Source organism: Scleropages formosus, chromosome 4 (genome assembly GCF_900964775.1).
Source record: "Scleropages formosus chromosome 4, fSclFor1.1, whole genome shotgun sequence".
NCBI lineage: Eukaryota > Metazoa > Chordata > Actinopteri > Osteoglossiformes > Osteoglossidae > Scleropages > Scleropages formosus.
Window position 1 is genome coordinate 13269925 of NC_041809.1, and position 22117 is coordinate 13292041.

The window sequence follows — 22117 nt, forward strand, 5'->3', positions numbered from 1 at the left end:
AGCAGGAAGGCCACACAAGAGAGAGTTGTGCTAGTCCAGACGGGATGCCACCATGACCTGGACAAGTAGTTGGGCAGAGTCAGTCGTGAGGTAATGACCGCTCCGGGTTGTGGCTTCAATGTGCTGAGAGAAAGATATAGTTAAGTCAATCATCACTCCCAGACTTTTAGCCGAGAAGGTAAGCAAAACAAGTGGGTTGTCCAGTTTGATCGATAGATCGTGACAGGAGGACAGGCCAGCTGGGAGGTGAAGAATCTCTGTTATGGAGACGTTGAGTTGGAAGTGGTGCTCAGACATCCATGCAGAAATGTCTGACAGACAGGCAGCAATGCGTGCAGAAATTTCTGATGCTCCAGGTGGAAAGGAGAGGAAAACCTTGGTATCATCAGCGTAGCAGTGGTATTTGAATCCGTGGAAGGCTATGTCCAGGCCGAGGGAGGAGGTGTAGATCAAGAAGAGAAGAGGACCCAGTACCGAGCCCTGCGGGACACTGGGTGAGAGAGGCAGAGGAGAAGAGTGGGAGCTCTGCCGGAATACGTGATAGGATCTGTCAGATAGGTAAGACTTAAACCATCTTAGTGCTCTTCCTTTGATCCCAAACTATTTACATTTATTTATTTAGTAGACGCTTTTCTCCAAAGTGACTTACAACGGATATTATGTAGTGTTACCAGCCCACACACCTTACCCACCAAGGTGACTTACACTGCTAGACACACTACTTATACATGGGTGGCATGGTGGCACAGTGAGTAGCGTTGCTGTCTCACAGCGACTGAGTGGTGAGAAAGGATGTGGGTTTGATCCCCACTCAATCTGTGTGGAGTGTGCATATTCTCCCTGTGTCTGCATGGGTTTCCTTGTTTACATCAATTATTTATAATCAATTTCTGTTCCTTAACTGCCACCTTAACGTGGTGGAGGGGTTTGAGTGCCTGAATGATCTCAGGAGCTATGTTGCCTGGGGCTATATGCCCGTGGTAAGGTCTCCCACGGCAAACAGGTCCTGGGTGACAGACGAGACAAAGCGCGGTTCAAAACCCCCTTATGATGACCATTAAATCAAGGTTCTCGTTCACCCCACCTGGTATGGGGTCACCAGGGCCCCACCCTGGAGCCAGGCCTGGGGGGGGGCTCGCATGCGAGCACCTGGTGGCCAGGTCTATGCCCACGGGGCCTGGCCGGGCTCAGCCCAAAGCCAAGATGTGGAGCCGCTCTTTGGTGGGCTCACCACCTGCCAAAGAGGCCGTAAGGGGCCGGTGTGTTGTGATTTGGGCAGTGGTCGTGGCCGAGTGCCCGGCTGACTCAAACATCGGGCGCCAATTCTGGCTTTTGGGACTTGGAATGTCACCTCACTGGCAGGGAAGGAGCCTGAGCTAGTGCAGGAGGTTGAGAGATACTATCTAGATATAGTTGGGCTCACTTCCACTCACAGCTTGGGTTCTGGAACCACTCTTCTCGACCAAGGGTGGACTCTCCACTATTCTGGTGTTGCCCAGGGTGAGAGGCGGCAGGTGGGCTTATTAATAGCCCCCCAGTTCAGCCATCATGTGTTGGAGTCTACCCCGGTGAATGAGAGGGTCGTCTCCCTGCGCCTTCGGGTCAGGGAACGGTCTCTCACTGTCTTTTGTGCTTATGCGCCTAGCGGCAGTGCAGAGTACCCAGCCTTTTTGATGGCACTGCTCAGCTGGCGACTCGCTTACCTGCTCTAATAGCAATGCATCTGGTGTGTTGGTGTGTCCTTTATTCCTTTGTTTTGTGATAGTTATACTGCTCTTCGGACTGTGTTTGTTTGTGTAAACGCTGGGCATGTGTGACGTTGCCAATATGGAGCGCCGGCATAGTGCGATTAGTTATAGTCCAAACACACTCCTGGCTCTCCGGATCCCCATGGGACTGATAGACCAAGCGGCACCCAGACTACTGGACAACATTCGGAATGATCTGAAACAACCAGCAGGACAGATTGAGACGCAGACCAGGTCGATGGCTTTCGGTTGTGGTGACACCAGCAGATCAACAGCCCGGAGGAGAAAGCGCGGGAGACGGGAAGGAATCAGGAGGAGACTCCGGTCACGGGGATCCAGACCGGCACTACCTGCTATAATCCTGGCTAACCTGCACTCCATTCAGAATAAAATGGAAGAGATAAGGACATATGCGAGGTATGCTTTTGAATTTCGAGAAGCTGCCCTCCTCTGTTTTACTGAAACTTGGCTGCAAGCGGCTGCCCCGGACTCTCTTTTTGGTATAAACGACTTTTCACTTGTACGAGCAGACAGGAATGAAAATTCAGGAAAAAGCCGGGGGGGGATGTGTTTACATAAATGAGCGGTGGTGTCGTCAATATTCTGTTAAACTGCTATTATGTAATAATGACTTTGAACTGCTGGGTATTGGGTTGAGACCATTTTACCTCCCTCTGGGATTTGGTTGCATCCTGCTGTTTGTTGTTTATGTTCCACCAAGTGGCAAAGTGCATCGGGCTGCTGCTTCAAGCGGACAGTGTGTTCAATTTACAACTACAGTTTCCCGATGCTCCCACCATTGTCCTTGGTGATTTTAACACCTGCAACCTGGAGAAAACTGTGCCAGGATTTCAACAGGTTGTAGCATGCGGAACAAGGAAGGATAACATACTGAACAAATGTTACATAAACATTAGTAATGCCAACCAATCTAGAAGCAAACCCCCAATAGCCAATTCTGATCATAATGTGGTGCATGTTATTCCAACTTATCGGACCAAACTAAAAAGCAATAAACCTTTGAAAAGGGTGGTAAGGCACTGGACACAGGACAGCAAAGAGGCTTTGGGAGCCTGTTTTGACTGTACTGACTGGGAGGTGCTGAGGGAGGGCACTTTGGACTCAGCATGCTCAGTTACAACTGACTACATTAATTTTTGTGTTGAGCCTATTATTCCTATAAAAACAATTAAGGTGTACCCTAATAACAAATTCTACATAACTAAAGATATAAAATGTATAATATATCAGAGGAAAATAGCCTTTAAAAATAAGGACAAACTGGAGCTGAAAAAGAGGGACAAGGAGGTGAGAAATAAAATTAGGAAAGCAAAGGATATTCATAAGAGATATCTCGAAGAGTCTTTGAAGGCTAATAATCCCAGAAAAATGTGGGAGACCATGAAAAGCATGGCAGGTATGCCCAGCAAACAACAGAAGTCGTTGGTAACAAATGACGAGGTGGCCTCTGCTGTAGAGCTGAATACTTTTTTCAGCAGGTTTGAGACCTCTGGGACGGTAGAGAGTTGCAGTGATGTGCTGAGATCAGTACTTATAAGGCCTGATGATAGAGTGAAAATCTCAGCAGGACAGGTGGCCAACGCATTTAGAAATCTTAATGAACGTATGTCCACCGGCCCCGACAACATCATTGCCTCTGTTTTGAAGAACTACAGGGAGGAGCTCGCCCCTGTGTGGCAGCCCATTTTCCAGCAATTGCTGGATACACACACGGTCCCCACAGCCTGGAAAACTTCCCATGTAATACCACTTCCTAAGAAAAAATGTCCTCAAGAGTGTAATGGTTATCGACCTGTAGCTCTTACTTCTGTACTGATGAAATCTCTGGAAAAAATCATCTCCCATTTACTCTCTCAGTCTATTCAGGGAAAATTAGACCCTTACCAGTTTGCTTAGAAGTGCGAGCGCAGCACTGAAGATGCAGTAGCCACCCTCATGCATCTTGTTTTAAAGCATTTGGATACACCAAAAAGCAAACCCTATGCTAGAGTATTGTTTATCCATTTTTCTTCGGTATTTAATACAATCAAACCAGACTTGTTGCTCTCCAAAATGCAGCAGTTGGGGATAAATTCATGTCTCATTCATTGGTACAGTTCTTTTCTCACTAACAGACATCAGCTGGTTAAAATTAATAACACATACTCCCCCTTGCGTATAAGAAGCACTGGCGCTCCTCAGGGTTGTGTCAGTTCACCACTGTTATTTACTATTTACACCAATGCTTGTGTCATCAGTACACCTAATCATTATCTCATCAAATTTTCTGATGACACAGTATTGGTAGCACTGATGACCAAGGGGGAGAAGCCAGACTCCTATTTTGACAGTGTGAACACAGTGGCCCAATGGTGTACCCAAAATGCCCTTATTTTAAATCCCATCAAAACAGAGGAAATCTTTTTTGGATTCCCTCAGTTCACACCAGTCCCAGTCACCATTCACAACAAACCTATAAAGCAGTCCTCAACTTTTAAATATCTGGGAGTGTATGTGGATAATGCCATATCTTGGTCATGTCATGTGGATTACAAATGTAACAAGGTCCAACAGAGAATCTACTTTCTGAGGAGGCTCAGATGTTTTGGTGTCAGCAAGGAGATTGTTTATTTATTCTTTTGTTCCACAATTCGCAGCATTCTGCTATACGGAAGCCCGGTTTGGCTCTGTGGCCTCTCAGTCAACCTGAAAAGCAGAATTTTAAGACTGCTGAACATTTGCTCAAAGATGGTGGGTCATTCTTTAGTAAATTCTTTCCTCGACAGTTGTACCAAGCATACCCTGAAATTGGCAGAGAAGATCAGTACAGACCATTCCCATGTTCTACATGAGGAGTTTCAGCTTCTGCCCTCTGGGAGGCGTTTTAGGGTGCCAGACTGTAAGAGGAATAAGTACAAACATTCTTTTATTCCTCATTCCATCACATTACTGAATCAACAGAGCAGGTCAAGGAGTCAACCCCCCTTCTACCCTACGCACGCATATTTACACACACACACACACACACACACACACACACACACAAGCAGATACACCCCATTTATTGTTTGGATTTTGATTGATATACCTGCACTAAATGCAAATGCATATTTATTCATGCTGTTTCTGTGGATTTGTATTTATGTAATGGTTTTTATTGTTTTGTGTGATGTCTGAGGTAAACTGATTGCTGAGCTGGTGAAGCAAGACAAATTTCTGTGTAAACAGACAAAGTGTTATCTTATCTTATCTTTCTAGAGTCTCTGGGGGGCATGCTGGAAAGCGTTCCCACTGGGGACTCTGTCGTTCTACTGGGGGACTTTAACACCCACGTGGGCAGCGACAGTGACACCTAGAGGGGCGTGATTGGGAGGAACAGCTCCCCTAATCTGAACCCGAGTTGTGAGTTGTTATTGGATTTCTGTGCTAGTCACGGTTTGTCCATAACAAACACCATGTTCATGCATAAGGGTGTCCATCAGTGCACTTGGCACCAGGACACCCTAGGTCGGAGGTCGATGATCGACTTTGTAGTCGTTTCTTCTGATCTTCGGCCATATGTCTTGGACACTCGGGTGAAGAGAGGGGCTGAGCTGTCAACTGATCACCACCTGGTGGTGAGTTGGATTCGATGGCAGGGGAAAAAGCTGGAAAGACCTGGCAGGCCCAAATGCATAGTGAGGGTCTGTTGGGAACGTTTGGTGGAGGCCCCTGTCAGAGAAGTCTTCAACTCCCACCTCCGACAGAGCTTCAACCAGGTCCCGAGGGAGACTGGAGACATTGAGTCCGAATGGACTATGTTCAACACCTCCATTGTCGGGGCGGCAGTTTGGAGCTGTGGTCATAAAGTCTCCAGCGCGTGTCGCGGCAGCAATCCCCGAACACGGTGGTGGACACCGGAGGTAAGGGATGCCGTCAAGCTGAAGAAGGAGTTCTATCAGGCCTGGCTGGCTCATGGGACTCCTGAAGCAGCTGACGGGTACTGGCGAGCCAGATGGAGCTCAGCTCTGGCAGTCGCCGCAGCAAAAACTCGGGCCTGGGAGGAGTTTGGTGAGGAAATGGAAGAAGACTTTCGGTCAGCCTCAAAGAGACTCTGGCAAACCATCCGGCGACTCAGAAGGGGGAAGCAGTGTTCCGCCAACACTGTTTACAGTAGACGTGGTCCGCTGCTGACCTCAACTGAGGATGTCCTCGGGCGGTGGAAGGAGTACTTTGAGGATCTCCTCAATCCCTCCGACACACCTCCCGTAGAGGAAGCTGAGGCTGGGGACTCAGAGGGGGACTCGTCCATTACCCTGGCTGAAGTTGCTGAGGTAGTCAAAAAACTCCTCGGTGGCAAGGCTCCGGAGGTGGATGAGATCCACCCCGAGTTTCTCAAGTCTCTGGATGTTGTGGGGCTGTCTTGGCTGACATGCCTCTGTAGCATTGCATGGAGCTTGGGAATGGTGCCTCTGGACTGGAAGACCAGGGTGGTGGTCCCTCTTTTTACGAAGGGGGACCGGAGATTGTGTTTCCACTATAGGGTGTAGCCCTGTAGCGCTACTAGGTTGCGTGTTTAATTTTGAAGGTTTAAATAAAGCTTCATTAATTGGAGTCCTAGTTTGGTTGAAGCTCTACCACCATTTGTTGGGACAGGTGCAACCTACACGTTGTGCTAGTTTTGCACGCACTGTGAGTTGATTGGGGGGTTCAGTTTGTTGCCGAACCAATGAGAGAACAGGGGGGATGAAAGGAATGGGAAAAGTTTCGAGACTTTTCTAGAGGGGTCGAGAGAGAGGAGAGCGTGCGGAGGAGAGTGTGAGACGGAGGTGTTCGAAAGAGCGCTCCAGAGTGTCAGGAGGCAATATTTTTCTGGTTGCTGGACGAGTAACCAGAGAGAAAATATCACTTCTCTGCAGTTGGATTGTGTTGGCGAGAGTTTAGTTTCTGTGGTGTCCTCGTGGTCCGATGAGACAGTTAAGGCGACAAGCTTTCAGGCTCAGCCCGTCTCGTCGAACTGCTACGCCGGTGTGACGGAGGAGGACTGAGGAGAACCCGATAGCGCTTCGTGCTACCGGTAACGCGCGAAGTTCCTCGGGCATCGCTGGGGTTTTCATCCGCCCCGAACGCGAGTGGACGGGGATAAGGTAAACTGTGGGTTTTTTTTTCCTCTTTTGCTCGCAAGAGTGAAGCGACCCATAATTCGGGTCTCAACGGACACGAGCTGCGTCCAGGCCTGCAACGAGGGGTTTTTACGTGTGTTAAATACTCCGGAGTATTTAAAAGTGTGTAGCACCAAGGTTATTCGTGCTTGTTGTAAGATATTGAGTGTACGTGTGTTTTCTGTTCGGTTGTTTTATTTATGTTTGCATTTGTTTTGAGGGGATTTCCAATTTGGGGTTAATAACTTTGAATATTTCTATGGGGGTCTGGAGAATTTATTAAATTTGCTGTTGAAATACCGGAGTTTGGGTTTTCTATTGGAATAGAACCCAGGGCACCACCCTCATAATTAGGCGAAATGGAGGGTGGCGCTACAAGGGGATCACACTCCTTAGCCTCCCTGGGAAAGTCTATGCCAGGGTACTGGAGAGGAGAATCCGACCGATAGTCGAACCTCGGATTCAGGAGGAGCAATGCGGTTTTCGCCCTGGCCGTGGAACACTGGACCAGCTCTATACCCTCACTAGGGTGTTGGAGGGTTCATGGGAGTTTGCCCAACCAGTTCATATGTGTTTTGTGGACCTGGAGAAGGCATTCGACCATGTCCCTCGTGGCATCCTGTGGGAGGTACTTCGGGATTATGGGGTTCGGGGCTCGCTGCTATGGGCTGTTCATTCCCTGTATGACCGGAGCAGGAGCTTGGTTCGCATTGCTGGCAATAAGTCAGACCTGTTCCTGGTGCATGTTGGACTCCGCCAGGGCTGCCCTTTGTCACCAATTCTGTTCATTATTTTCATGGACAGAATTTCTAGGCGCAGCCAGGAAACGGAGGGTGTCTGTTTTGGTGGCCGCAGGATCTCGTCTCTGCTTTTTGCGGATGATATGGTCCTGTTGGCTTCATCAAATCAAGACTTACAGCGTGCACTGGAGAGGTTTGCAGCCGAATGCGAAGCGGCGGGGATGAAAATCAGCATCTCCAAATCCGAGGCCATGGTTCTCAGTCGGAAAAAGGTGGATTGCCCCCTCCAGGTTAGGGGGGAGTTGCTCCCTCAAGTGGAGGAGTTTAAGTGTCTCGGGGTCTTGTTCACAAGTGAGGGAAAAATGGAGCGGCAGGTTGACGGACGGATCAGTGCGGTGTCCGCAGTAATGCGGTCATTGTACCGGTCTGTTGTGGTGAAGAAGGAGCTGAGTCGTAAGGCGAAGCTCTCAATTTACCGGTCTATCTACGTTCCTACCCTCACCTATGGTCATGAACTTTGGATCATGAGCGAAAGAATGAGATCGCGGATACAAGTGGCAGAAATGAGTTTCCTCCGCGGAGTGGCTGGGCGCACCCTTAGGGATAGGGTGAGGAGCTCAGTCACCCGGGAGGAGCTCGGAGTAGAGCCGCTGCTTCTCCGCATCGAGAGGAGCCAGTTGAGGTGGTTCGGGCACCTGTTCGGATGCCTCCTGGACGCCTCCCTGGTGAGGTGTTCCGGGCATGTCCCACTGGGAGGAGGCCTCGGGGCAGACCCAGGACATTTTGGAGAGACTACGTCTCACAGCTGGCCTGGGAATGCCTTGGGGTTCCCCCAGAGGAGCTGGAGGAGGTGTGCGGGGAGAGGGAAGTCTGGAGGGCTCTGCTTGAACTACTGCCCCTGCGACCCGGTCCTGGATAAGTGGAGGAAGATGGATGGATGGATGGATTTCTGTTCCTTCTGGAAGGGAGTGCCCTTCAGTTGCGTGGGTCATTATGATACATTTATTGTACCTTCCTCCCAAATGTGACACAGGGATGCCACAGGGATACAATGCTGTACTTACAACACCAGCCAGCTAATTGTAACAGAATTATCTGAGTGAGGTGAAGCATAGCAAATGCTAACTACTGATGTCTCCAGCTAAAATCGTCACTATGAGGCTCAACAAGAATATAGAAGCATAAGGTGTATAAAGTCAAGAGTCTTCCTGCTTCTCACTCTTTTGGCAAAGATTAAAGTGTAACACCTTCGATTTTAGGTGGGCCAGACTGGAACTTAACATGATAACATGTTATAAGCACATGCTGGTAGTAACAACAAGGACAGCTGGTAGTGTAGTGCTTAGAGTTACTACCTTTGAATCCAAAAGTTTGATATCCACCTCTGGCTGTAGTACTGTCGAGCAAGATATGCACACTAAATTGCTCCAGTAACATTACCCAGCTGTATAAATGGGTAAATAATTGTAACCCTAACATTGTAAGTCGCTTTGGGGAAAAGTGTGGGCTTTTGGGCAACATGACAGTACAGTGAGAGGTGAGAGCAAGTAGCGCCGCTGTCTCACAGAGCCTGGGAGGTGTGAGAGGACGTGGGTTCGATCCCCGCTTAGTCTGCATGGAGCTTGCATGTTCTCCCCGTGTCTGCATGGGTTTCCTTCCACAGTGCAAAGACATGTTGTTCAGAGTCACCTGTAGTGTGTGAGTGACAGAGAGTGTGTTCCACTGATGTATAGAGGAGTGACCCATTGCAAGTAGTGTATCTAGCAGTGTATGTCACCTTGGTGAATAAGGTATGTGGGCTGATAACACTAGATAGATTACCTTGGAAGTAACTTTGGAGAAAAGTGTCTGCTAAGTAAATAAACATAATGTGTTAGGTAAATGTAACATGGGATGGGATGTGGCATGATTCATTCTCGGGTGGAAACTCTGCTCCTTGGTAGGCTTTTTATTTTGGGCAGCCTGTTGAGTCTAAGGTGCAGGGTTTCAGGTGGGTTGTCCACCATCCAGATAGTCTAGTGAAAGGTCCCTCTTGAAGACATCAAAAGCTCTTTGGGCAGACAAGGCCATGGTGACCACAATGAATATGGCAGCTTTAGGAATGCAGACCTTGAAGAACACCATATGCTTCCACTGGAGGAAATGGGATGACGTTGATGGATTTTCTGAGCAGATTCCTTTCGTTCATGAGATTGCCTTTGATCTCTTGGGACTTTCAGTGGAGGACATTGTCTGCATCCAGAACAGGCCATCATCCTTCTTTGACGTCATGCTGGCAATCAACAAACATTATTGAAGGGTGCTGGAGACATGTAGACTGAGTGCTTTACATATTAAGCTGCTCCCCCACTCCATTGAGCCTTTGCAGAGGACTGATTAAAGACTAGTGACTGTCCTTGTCTTTTATCAGTCCTCTGCAAAGTTGTGTCAGCAGACGTCGCGGCAGCCTTTAGAGTGGACACAGACGCTTTTTTGTTTGCCTGCATCCTAATCCTGGGGGTTCTGCCACCCTCCGGTATACTTCACTTTAGGTGAGATAAAAGGCTGGTGTAGCACGCCGAAGCTGCCTGGGGAGGGGGCGGAGACGGGGTTAAGGCAGCCACAGCTGGGGCTGATTTCATCCCCTATTTCTTCCCCGGTGCCCAGCAGTAGAGAGAAGAAACCGAGGAGGAGAACCAGACCGAGACGACCGCAGACCAGATCCCTGACACGAAGCCCATGTCCTGATCGACCCGACTCTCCCAGCCAGCACGAAACCTTTCCCTACCTGTTCCCTGCTCCCCCTTTCCCATCTCCGTCCTTCTCCGCTGTCTAGGCAAATAAAAGCCCACAGCTACGAGCGACTGCATCTCCTGTCTCCTGCCTCGTCTCTTACAGCTGCCTATTTTTTTTTTTTTTTTTTTTAAATCAGGGTCAGCCTCCCTCCTGCGATTTGTGTTTCAGCTAGGGACCAGTACAAACTGTAAAAATATGAAGTGCCAGTGGTGCTTGAAGACGAGCCAGCTGGCCAAAGACTGTGTTAGCCTCGTCACTGTGCCCAGTGCAGGGGAGAGGATAACCTTTCCTGTAGCTGCCCACAGCACAATCCATCCAACCCAGTACAATCTGTGGAAGTGGTGCAAGCCGGGGTGGTATCGACAGGGTACGGTGGAGGAACCTTGCCTTTGTCTGATGGCACTGCAGAGCAGAAGGGACCAGTGGTGGGAGGTGAGGTAAGACAGGGACTGTTTATTGTCTGAGGCCAGTGTGACTGGAATGTCTTCACAGGAACCTTTTGCAGGGTCCATGGTAGAGGAAGAGTCAAGTACTCCAGGTCACACTGACAGTGCAAAGGACTTTTTGAAAGGACCAGGAGAAAGAAGAGATGTAGGAGGAAGGCTAGGTCAGTCACTGGTACTGCCCTGGGGGGGGGGGGCAGTTTTGATGGTTATCCTCAAAAGGAAAGAGATGATTTCCCCCTCCACACTAGTGGTTCCAAATCATTCAAGTTTACTGGTTATTGATCTTTACTGATTGAGGTCTCCCCCTAGGTTCAGTTCATCAGGCCTGGGGAAGAGTACCGCCTGGCAGCTGAGAAGGAGGGGGATTTTTGTTTGGAACAATTATTTGATTTTTGATTATAATATGTTTTAATGGTATTTGAACATCAATAACATGTTAAATGTGTGTGTTATGGAGTCATATGAATGTGTATTCTGATTTAACTGAAAATACAGTAATAGCAATAGACTTAAGTTTTAAGATAAAGCTTGGGTACTTTTCTTATGGGTGCTTCATGGCCACTGTCACGTACCCCATGGCTGCGCAACAGGGAACACCTGCTTCAAATTAGCAAGCACAAGCTAAAAAGGGGCTGCAGAACACAGCCTGATGCGGAACCTTGTTCAGCCTTATTGATCACTCGCGCTCCTAGTCTTGCTCCTCGATCCTCACCCTGCTCCTCCTCTCCGAGTCACTGGTTTGCCTGATCACTCGCCTGTTTCTTGGATTACGGTTCTTGGACTTGCCCCTTTGGATTCTGTACATCGGTGACCCTTTGCCTGTTCCCTGACAATATCTACTGAACCGCCCCTTGACCAAGCTTCCTGTGCCCCGCACTTGGGTCCAACGCAACCGCGCCAGGGGAATAGCATGACAGCCAGATTTTACTGTTTTTCTGAACACTTTTAAAGTTACAGGGTTTTAAAGTCCCAAGTTCTTGATGCAGTTATTCATAATTCCTTTTAACCACCTCTAATGTTTTTCACTGTCTGTATTTAGAAAGGCAAGTTAATAATGTCCCTCATTTCTATGATGAGAAAGATTTTAATGGAAGTATGATGTGGATGTGTTGTAGTGTCTTGTATCTTTGGCATATTTAACTTTGTGGAATTTAATAAAGTCTGGGGAAAAAGGAGAAAAAGAGTAGACTAGCAATTTTTAAACTGGCTGTATTTTTCCCCACTGTCCTCAAGACATGAACTAACTTTTTAATAATAGCCCATTCCTTCTCCTGCCATAGCAAAGTCAGCTGCTTGCTCCAGGTTTTCTTCAAAACTAAAAATCTATCCTACAGCTGGTGGAAATTAACCAGCGTGAACCTTCCAATGAGTTTTCCCCATGTCTTAAGACTAAGGATATGTAAACAAAGCTCATATGGCTACTCGCAGTATTTCTGCCAAACGCACACAAAATATGCCTGAGATTTCCATTGCAACTCCCAGTTGCTGGTCAAATAAAACAATGCTAAGTGGTTACACCATTTTCTTCCCCCACACTGTGCATATTTCAGGATTCTTTGCCAAAGCAAAACTTCCTGTTCTGCAACAGATGGGGAAAAAAAATGTGACAGGTAAAATTAACACCATACTCTATAATACTACTAATTCACCAATTTTTTTCTGGTATGTTTAGCTGAACACAGACACTGGATGTGATGTTGGATCATTTGAAATAGTTGTGTTTATGCTAGTCCTCATTTCGACAGCCTTACTCACCCAGTATTAAATGACGCCTTTATAGTGTAGAATCACGAATGTTAGCTTTTTTTTCTATAGCTAATAAATATGCTTAACAGACACTGTCTGAAACTGCTTGTCCCAAGTGGGGCTGCGGTGAACTGGAGCCTAACCGAGCAACACAGTGTCCAAGGCTCGAGGGTGAAGGAACACACCCAGGACAGGATGGCAGTCTGTCACAAAGCAGCCCAGTATGTTCAGCTCTTTCTTATAAGAACTTGTAATAAGTGTTATAATAACTTTACAATTACTCTCTCAATTTTACATATAGCCTCGATATACATATTTATAAGAGATACCTGACACTTTAAATGTTTTTTTTCCTGAACTGTTCAATATTTAAGAAAAAAGTAAGACTATTTTAAAATAAAAACTCAATACAATTTGTAAAAAAGACATTAGTCCTTCTTAGCAAGCTGTAGTCTTGTGACATTTTTATTTCAGTAAGTCATTTTTCCAAAACTTTTTCAAGTGTCTTTGCATCAAAATCTAAATAATCATAGTCTCACAAAAAATACATGACCTGATACTCAAACTGATCAGGAATACAGTCACCTTAACTTTCAGACAATACACAGATTAATACTTCTCCTTATAAAGTCATTGTCTGAGCATATTTTGATACTTCAGCACTTTTAGTGAGATCTTTAGAAGGAAAAAAAAATGTCTGAAAATATACCTTTGCGCTTCCTCAAAGATTTATACGGAGCTATGGCACCTCAGAATTTAAACAGAAATATGGAAGACATGATCAATTCCCAAAGGTCTTGAAGGACAAAAATAGTAAGAAGAAAGAGCTCCGGAATGACAACTGTTACACAGATGTTACTAACCCTTTCAAGAACAGCAAAAAAAAAAACACACAAAAAAAAAAAAGTGCATATATAGTGATCTCGCACGCATGCACGCACACACGGTTTGGCCGGGCCCTTCTCTGGCAGGTCTGGGGTTCAAGTCCTGCTTAGGGTGGCTTGCGATGGACTAGCATCTTGTCCTAGGTGTGTCCGTCCCCTTCCCCTCCAGCCCTATGCAAGGCTCTGGCTTGCCGCAACCCCACTTGGGAGGAGCGGCTTCAGCCAATGTGTGTGAGAGTGATATAACTGTTTATTTTCATTTTCTATACATTACAACTCATGAGGCTGACCCAGCTCCAAGTTTACATTTTTCCTTCTTGTCAAAAAGAACTCTCCACAGAGTGGATTCAGTACTGCACATTTCACCTTAAACAGTGACAAACAAACACTGCCTGAGAAAAACTGTCTCCACTGTCAAATGGGAAACTTTCACCCTTTAAACAGTCATCCTTCCTGACCATTTTCATCTGTACTTAAAAAAAAAAAAAATCATATCCATATGTATGAAATTATCGTTCCAAGTGGAAAAAGGGGGGGGGGAATCTGAACAGAGAATATGGGCATTGGATTCTTTAAAAATGTATTCATAACATTTCTGCTGTGTTGTCAGTGCTTTTGGGAGCACTGCCTTAGCCCCTTAAATAGTTTTGGGTTCCACTGAATTTTCTGTATCCTTCATAGTGACCTGAAGAGAATGGCCTTTTTGTCAGCTGTCAGGAGTTTACACAGTTGTCCAAAAATGCTCCAGCTAAGTCACAGTCGTGTTCATACTTTACTTAAAATAGTGTACATGCAGAAATTTGATGCCATTACGTAAAGCAAACATCACGTTTCTGACGATACTGAACCAGTACGCAGTATTTTAAAGGGCAATTTCAATACAAAAAGTGTGATGTGATTTTAGATGTTTAAAACTTCTAATTCACATACTGTAAGAGTAAACAGATAGATGTCACAGATACCTTTATAGACAATAAATGTGGAATACAACAAACTGTATTACACAATGACTTCATTATAGTGAGTCTTCGCACTGAATTCTCCCTACAACACTACTTCTCTCATCCAGACTCTCTGATCCAAAAGAGAGAAGACCACATGTTCCTATTCTGAAGGAAAAGGGCTGCCTCACACCCAAGTAACTGAACATGGATCATTAGTTCTGATTTACACGTCAAGAACACAGAATAAGAAATCGGATCAAGTTCTGGGGATTTGCATCATGACACTGATATGGACTGAAAGAGTTCAGCACAGCACACAATATACAGTGCAGTAAAAGGCATGTACCAATAACCCCTCACCAAAATCCCCCTGTTTCTGGAAAGTGAGTGCTATACATTTAGAGAGAGTTTTTTTCCTCCCATTATACCTCACAATAAGAATGTAATGTCAGTTTAAATGATCTCTTAAAGAGGTCACATTCTCATTTAGTGGGCAGAGATCAAATCTGGTATAGTTCAAAAACCAGTACAGTATTTTCTTATGGGTGTAATACATACAATATATACAACTGTCTGTTTCAATATATATAATTTTTATGTTAAAAACACCAGTTCTTGTAACTTCATTTAAAGTTTAAACCCATCCTTCCTACCAATGTATCTGTAGGGGCAGGATTTGGGTAAAAAAAAAAAAAATTATAGCAATAGTAAGGACAATCTGTCTAACAAAAATATTCATCCTGTGAACATTTGACCACATGTTCTTCCTCAGGCATATATAAAAACCTCCAAGCCCAAGGTTTACCTCAAATCTGAAGAAACAAGTGAAAGTATACAAAAACACAATACATCTGAAACAAAAAAAAAAAAAAAAAAAAAACACACAAAGGGTAAATATTGAAATGAGTACAGTGATTGTTTTGACAGCGTGGAGTAAAGAAGGAAAACATGCTGCATTAGAAAAGTATTTTCTCTTGGGGGAAATGTATTGACCACAACACCAGTGGAAAATTTCAGTGGAAACCCCCACGTCCCTCAAGATGTTTGCCTGAAGTGAGCTCCAGGTCCATCTGTGATTTGTGTCCCTGTGAACATTAGCAGACAAATCCATACAACCGGAGTGATGTGGCAGGCAAAATGGCTTCTGCTTTCACTGTTTTCCAGGAAAGGGAGTGATTACATGTAGCTCTGAGGAATGCACAGAACAACAGGTCTACAGCCAAGACCATGATGAGCTGAAATAGCATAGAGTCTGAAAAAGACCTTGGGGGGGAGTAACTTTTAAACCAGCTGCTACCACCTCCCTTACAGATTAACTTCTGTAATCTTCTGAAATGCTACCAACGAGGCCAAACATACCAAACACAGACCGAGAAAGCCAAGTGGGAAAAAAGCTTCTAATTTACACGCTCCTACCAGACATAAGAAAACAAACAGAAAATTTACTGCAAATTGTGTGAGTCACATGGAAGTATCTTCATGTCAGAGAAAGATAAACACACCCAATTCTATTTGATACTTAAGCTGAGAATTCAAGACGAGGCTTCTGCACAGTCCTAATACTAGCTACACCAGTTCCTCCTGGTTAATTTGCAACAGTTAAAATGACTCTTCACACCCACTATCGCTATTGTTGTTCACAATTCATAGTTTGAATGGTACAGCAGTGGATAAAGAACTGTACGAGACTAAAACATGACTCACAAACTTTGTGTATTAAGCATAACTGTGCGCTATGTCTACTTATCTTACTGAAGGAGGGTAATCTCCTGAAACTCATATACTGCTAGTAATGTGGTAAACTGTTGCAGTTTAGAAATTTAAGAAAACCATTTTTGATTGACTAGTCAAAGGAAAAGCTTACAAATACACAAGTTTCATTCCTCAAATATTCTCAACTGTTATGTGCACAAGGATAAAACAGCCAAGCAAAGCTATGTTTTAATGCTGCTTCAAAATTCATATAGCTAAGATATTGCAAGATTTATAGAAAAAATACAAACCAAATTTGGACCATGAAGATAACTGCAGGAAAAAAGAATCACTGCTGAAGTTTAGTTTTTGCTCAAGAACAATATTTCAAAAGCTTTCAACTGTAGAGTTTCGCAAAGTTTACTGGATGCATCAAAAGGACTGCAAGGATGTCAAGGACAAATCTAAGAATGAATATTTAACCATGCCTTTAACTGGAGTTTGAAATTTTAAATTTTTGCAGCAAGATTTATTTCCAAAATTAGTCACGTACATGAAAAATTAGATGTTTGGGTATACCAAATTTGCTGAAGAAAATGGTCCTTACAGACCTGATGAGGAGAGGCCAATGAAAGCTTAAAGGAGGGCAATACATTGAGAGGAAGTGATTAACACTATGCATGGCCTAACATCTAGGGCAAATTTCATGCTGAAGTCCAGCAACATGGACATGAGGAATGGAAAAGAATATACACCAGTTGATGATCAAAGTGCCTCCAGCTGAGAAAGCTGAATTCCACACAGCTAAACTACAATGAATGGGGGGACAGCAGCTGTCAAAAATACAGCATGTTATGCTCTGTATATATAAAGTTTTTTTTTTCTTTTTGTTTATACATTTTAGACATTTAAGCTACTAAAGTGACCTACAAAGATAACTCAAAGTCTATCTGTGTTGGTAATATGAGGCAAGAATCCAAATGTTACCAATAATCACAACTCAGAAAGAAGCTACAAAAAAAAAAAAAAAAAACAAACACACACTTTAGGGTAATGATATACCCTGGGACAGGAGACAGCCACTGTACCAAGATTTACACTGTCCTTAGAACTTTGGAGATGTCTATAGGATTGCAATAGACTTGCTCATAGGTATGTTATACTTCTGAAAGTTTCCAACAAGGTGTTTCACAGTCTTCATTGTACTACAGTTCTGCTTGTTGAAATCATGAAGCCATTTCCCAGGCTTTCCCAGAAGAGTTATCAGTGCATGTACAAGAAATGCTGTAGGGATGCCATATTCATGACCTTATTAAAGAAATACTTGGAAAATGGACAAACTTCATTACATACTGGTTCACATATCCTATTTTTATAGGTTATTGCATATTAAGAGGAAAAACTGTAATTGGAAAACACCTGATTAAGGACTTAATAAGAACAAGCATCCATGCTCAGTAATAATTTATGATAGGGTTACAGTGATCTGGAAACAGTGCAGAAAGCCTAAGGTGCTGGGTAGGCAGGATGAAAGTCCCTTGGAGGACGGACGGACACACACACACACACACACACACACACACACACACACACACACACACACACACACATTTGAAGGACACCTTAGAGCCATCATCACTTTTCTTTCCGGACCTTTTTTCACATCTCAGCTCTGCACTGCATTTCAAACCGATAACACTTCAACATCCAGGGCTTAATGGGCTCATGTTGAGGTGCATGAGCTCAGAGGTGCCCACTGGGTACAGCCCTTTTCTCTTCCATGTAAATAATGTGCCACACAGCCAGGCTCATGTCCAAAAAATAATGTCAAACTGCTGCTTCACAGAATGCTTTGCAACACAATGAAGCCAGAAAATGTATGGCCTGTCCTAGTACAGGTCATTAGCACATGGCTTCATTTCATCTAATACTAAACCAACTGTGCCCATGTGAATGGGTTCTGCAGTTTCTCCAATAACAGCTAATTAAATATTCTTCTAATGAATTGCCTTATGAGTATATTCTGCAGCTACAATAACAAGGTTTATCAAATACTATAAGAAAGCTTATGTGCGGTGCAGTTATGCAAACAAATTACTTTATATTATATATGACGCAGAGGGTGCGGTGGCGCAGTGGGTTGGACCGAGGTCCTGCTCTCTGGTGAATCTGGGGTTTGAGTCTCGCTTGGGGTGCCTTACGACGGACTGGTGTCCCGTCCTGGGTGTGTCCCCTCCCCCTACGCCCTGTTGCCGGGTAGGCTCCGCGACCCCGTATGGGACAGGCGGTTCAGTGTGTGTGTGTTACGCTTAGGAATCCATGACGGTCTAATTACATTTTAGCAGCTTTTAAAAAAATATTTTTCAGCCCAAAGCCAGTAAACGAACAAGAGAGCGATAAAAAAAATAATAATAATAATAAGCGCGGTGATTTAATTCTGCTTGGGGGGGAAAACACGTCTCCATAAATTTTCGTCCCCACAAACTGATAATCGATCAGGTGATGAAACGCGAGACGGCGCAGCTCACTACATGATGCGCGAGAGCGGAACGTTTAACGCTGCAGTCGGAGAATTTAGCCTGACGCGGAGGCTAGGGGGAGGATGGGCGCTTCAGTTATTCTCAGCTTTACACCGTGTCTGCGTGCTTTAATACAACGCTCGCTTAATAATAGGCCAATTTATTTAACAGAAGTTTCACCAGCCTTTAGTTTTACTAACTTTACCTAAAATTATTTACATTAATACTAGTTATTGTAACTGCCCTAGACAAATAATTTGAAATATTTCTTAGAGTGTTTCGTTAAGAAAAGGGCGCGGTGGCGCGGTGGGTTGGACTGCAGTCCTGCTCTCCGGTGGGTCTGGGGTTCGAGTCCCGCTTGGGGTGCCTTGCGGCGGACTGGCGTCCAGTCCCGCGTGTGTCCCCTCCAGCCTTACGCCCTGTGTTGCCGGGTAGGCTCCGGTTCCCCGCGACCTCATATAGGACAAGCGGTTCAGATAATGTGTTTCGTTCAGTTCTAAGTTTACGGCAACTTTCCTATTCGTCCGAAAACTATGGATGTACAGCCAGGTTGTATAAAACACACTTACTTAACTCTCCTGAAGCAACAGGTTGTTTCTGTACGATAGAAGTTCATAATTTACCTATTAGCATAATCTCAAGTTTCTTACGGTCCACGCGAAACCTCTCCTCGGTCCACTCAGGGTCCAGCGGCGAGGACGGACCACAGGAGTCGTTCTCCGAACCGGGGGCTGGGGAGTCGCCGCTTCGCTCGCTGTTAGAGCCCGGGTCCGAGTGCACCGAATGTACCGATGGTCCGCCAGAGGGCTCGCGCTGAGCGGCCATGGCGCGTCTGGAAACCACGAGCGGCTTCGCTGAGTTGCGGTGTGGCGATCTAAAGCTGGACAGTGCGGGTGAGAGTTCCCGCTGTCATGCTGCTCTCCTCGTACCCGCGATCGGCGGGCTACAGGGACCAGGGTTTTATTTCCAGGCTTCTTCGACCGTGCTCCACATAGCTCCGCCCCTCTCCACGCTGCATGTATTGGTAACTAAACTTAACTTATGAGGAACTCGCTACGTCCAATGTGCGAGCCTCTTTCATCCCGATATCCTCAGCGCTGCTGAGTCCCTTTTCCTGCAGGGAGGATAACACACTATACGCAAGTACATATCCCCTGAACGTCCTACAGTGTTTACTTACTTTCATGTGAGTTTTAGGTAATAAGTAATAATCATACATACATGGTATGGCGTGTGTAGAGATTCAGTGTCATAAAATCAGAAGATTAAAAGTGTTAAGAGAGTTGAAAAGGAAACAAAAGTTCAAGTCTGACCACTTGATAAAGAAGTAATACATTTCTATGACAGCACAAAGAAGCCATTGAAAATGGACTGTTCTTGTTTATGATTGTTGAACTCAAACATATGTTGTTACTTATCTGACATTAAAAAAGAAACTCGGAATTGGCTTAAAAAAATGCCTCTTTATGAAACCCAATATTTTTTGAAGCACACACACACACACACACACACACACACATTTTCAGAACCGCTTCTCCCATACGGGGTCACGGGGAACCGGAGCCCACCCGGCAACACAGGCAATTCACATTAAATCTTAGTCTAAAAAAAACCAATACAGCAGGCCTCTTCCTGGGCCATGGGCTGAAATGCTTCAGATTGTAAACCTATGGCCGTAACCACAACATTGCCATGACAATCTTGTAAAATTGGATTACTTGCAGTACCCTTACAAAAAGCTATAGGTATAACAAGTACATGGGATGTCTTCTGGTGTTCAAGCAAGCCTAGTTTTTCCACCTGTCATATTCTAATATTACATTTATTCATTTAGCTAATGCTCTTGTCTAAAGCAACTTACAATTAATTACTCTTTTATCCAGCTGTGAAATTTTTTACTCAAGCAATTTAGGGTAAATGCCTTGCTCAAGGATACTACAGCTGGAGGGGGGAATCAAACCTGTAACCTTTAGATCCCAAGGCAGCAGCAGCTCTAACTACTATACTGCCAGCTGTCCTCAGTATGTGTGTATAACTCCTTGGCTTATATATAATGTGTGTGTAATTCCCATTGTTGATATACATTTTGAACCATGCTGGTTGGTCTGTCTGTTTCCAAGGGTGCGTGACCTCATGATGACTGCTGAAAGCCACAAAACTCTGTGACAGTTGTTATCCATAGATATATTTGGTCTTGAAGACCAACTTTGAATTGGGAGCTCATATCATAAGTTGCTGAAAACAAAGTAAGTTTTTTATCAGTCACTTTATAGTGCTGCATTTATATTGTAAATGAACAAATGCAGCTTCTGGACAATGATTATTCTTAATAATCATTCATAATTATATGATTCATAATCATTATAATCATTCATAATGATTCATATTGTTTTTGTACAATTGCTTCACAGACCTCACTTCTAGGGCGCTGATGATTTATTCTGGACATACAACAGTCATCAATAATGATTTGTATGGTGGTTCAGATGTTTGTGTCAGTTTTTTGTGTCTTTGAGCCTAGTAGTGGACCAAATAAACATTTCTGGATCATTAAGAATGTTATCTTATATCTAGGTTATGAAATGATCTAGCTACCATTTTACATTTGTGTTCATTCATTTAGAAGATGCTTTTCTCCGAAGTGATATACATCTCATAGAAATATAATGTTAATTGTACAACTCCACTTAATATCAGGATTACGGTGAATTGAATAAAAATCCAACAATACAATACTTCAGTGATGGCCGGTAGATTTGGTTTACATTTATTCATTTAGCAGATGCTTTTCTCCAAAGCGACGTACATCTGAGAGAAATACAATATGTGCATTACATTAGGAGAAATAAAGACACAGCTGCAGACTGTCACGCGGAACACAGGGAGCCGGGATGGCTGAACCCAAGTGCAGCATTGTTTGTCAGGATATGAGAGATGAGGCAAGTTTTCAGTGTCGGGGACAGGGAAAGGGTTGGTCGAACCGCGAACAGGACATGGACGAGGATCCGTGGACGTGTTCAGAAAACGAAGCGAAGAGTCAAAAACCGGAGGAAGTGAACGAAGAGCTAGCGATGCTTGTGAACGAAGTGTCACGGGAAAGGGCGGTTGTCCCTGACGAGATTCTACAGGGGTACGGGAGCTGAAGAGGGTCTTTATAAGGTGAGTAATTACTCATGAGTTAGTGCAGAGTCAGGTGTTGTTGCTTGTGCTGTGGACGTGGACGTGACACAGACGTGATTCTTTCCGCTTTATGCACCAATGTTTATCGCATGACTAGGTGCATAAAACTCAGGATAGACTATTCTTGATCCCCTTCTTACATTTTTTTAAAGGTATACAAACATTTACGTACAATTCAGAAGTAGTGACTGTGGAAAGGCTATCTGAGCATGATCATAAAGTTACGTTGCATGAACATTTACACCGTACATGAGCGGGGGGGTGCGGTGGCACAGCGGTATTGGCCAGGGCCTGCTCTCTGG

The 22117-nt window shown here is 44.7% G+C and overlaps 1 protein-coding gene across 4 annotated transcripts in view; it reads right to left on the bottom strand.

Moving 5' to 3' along the window:
* Nucleotides 1–19682, bottom strand: part of LOC108932836 (protein bicaudal C homolog 1-like) — a 111266-nt gene extending 91584 nt beyond the window's left edge. For all 4 annotated transcript variants that reach the window (XM_029250857.1, XM_029250856.1, XM_029250855.1 and 1 more), the window contains exon 1: nucleotides 19259–19682. In XM_029250857.1, coding sequence (XP_029106690.1) covers nucleotides 19259–19460 — 202 coding nt within the window. In that variant the 5' untranslated portion in view covers nucleotides 19461–19682. The remainder of the gene's footprint in view (nucleotides 1–19258) is intronic.
* Between the last annotated feature and the right edge of the window lie 2435 nt (nucleotides 19683–22117).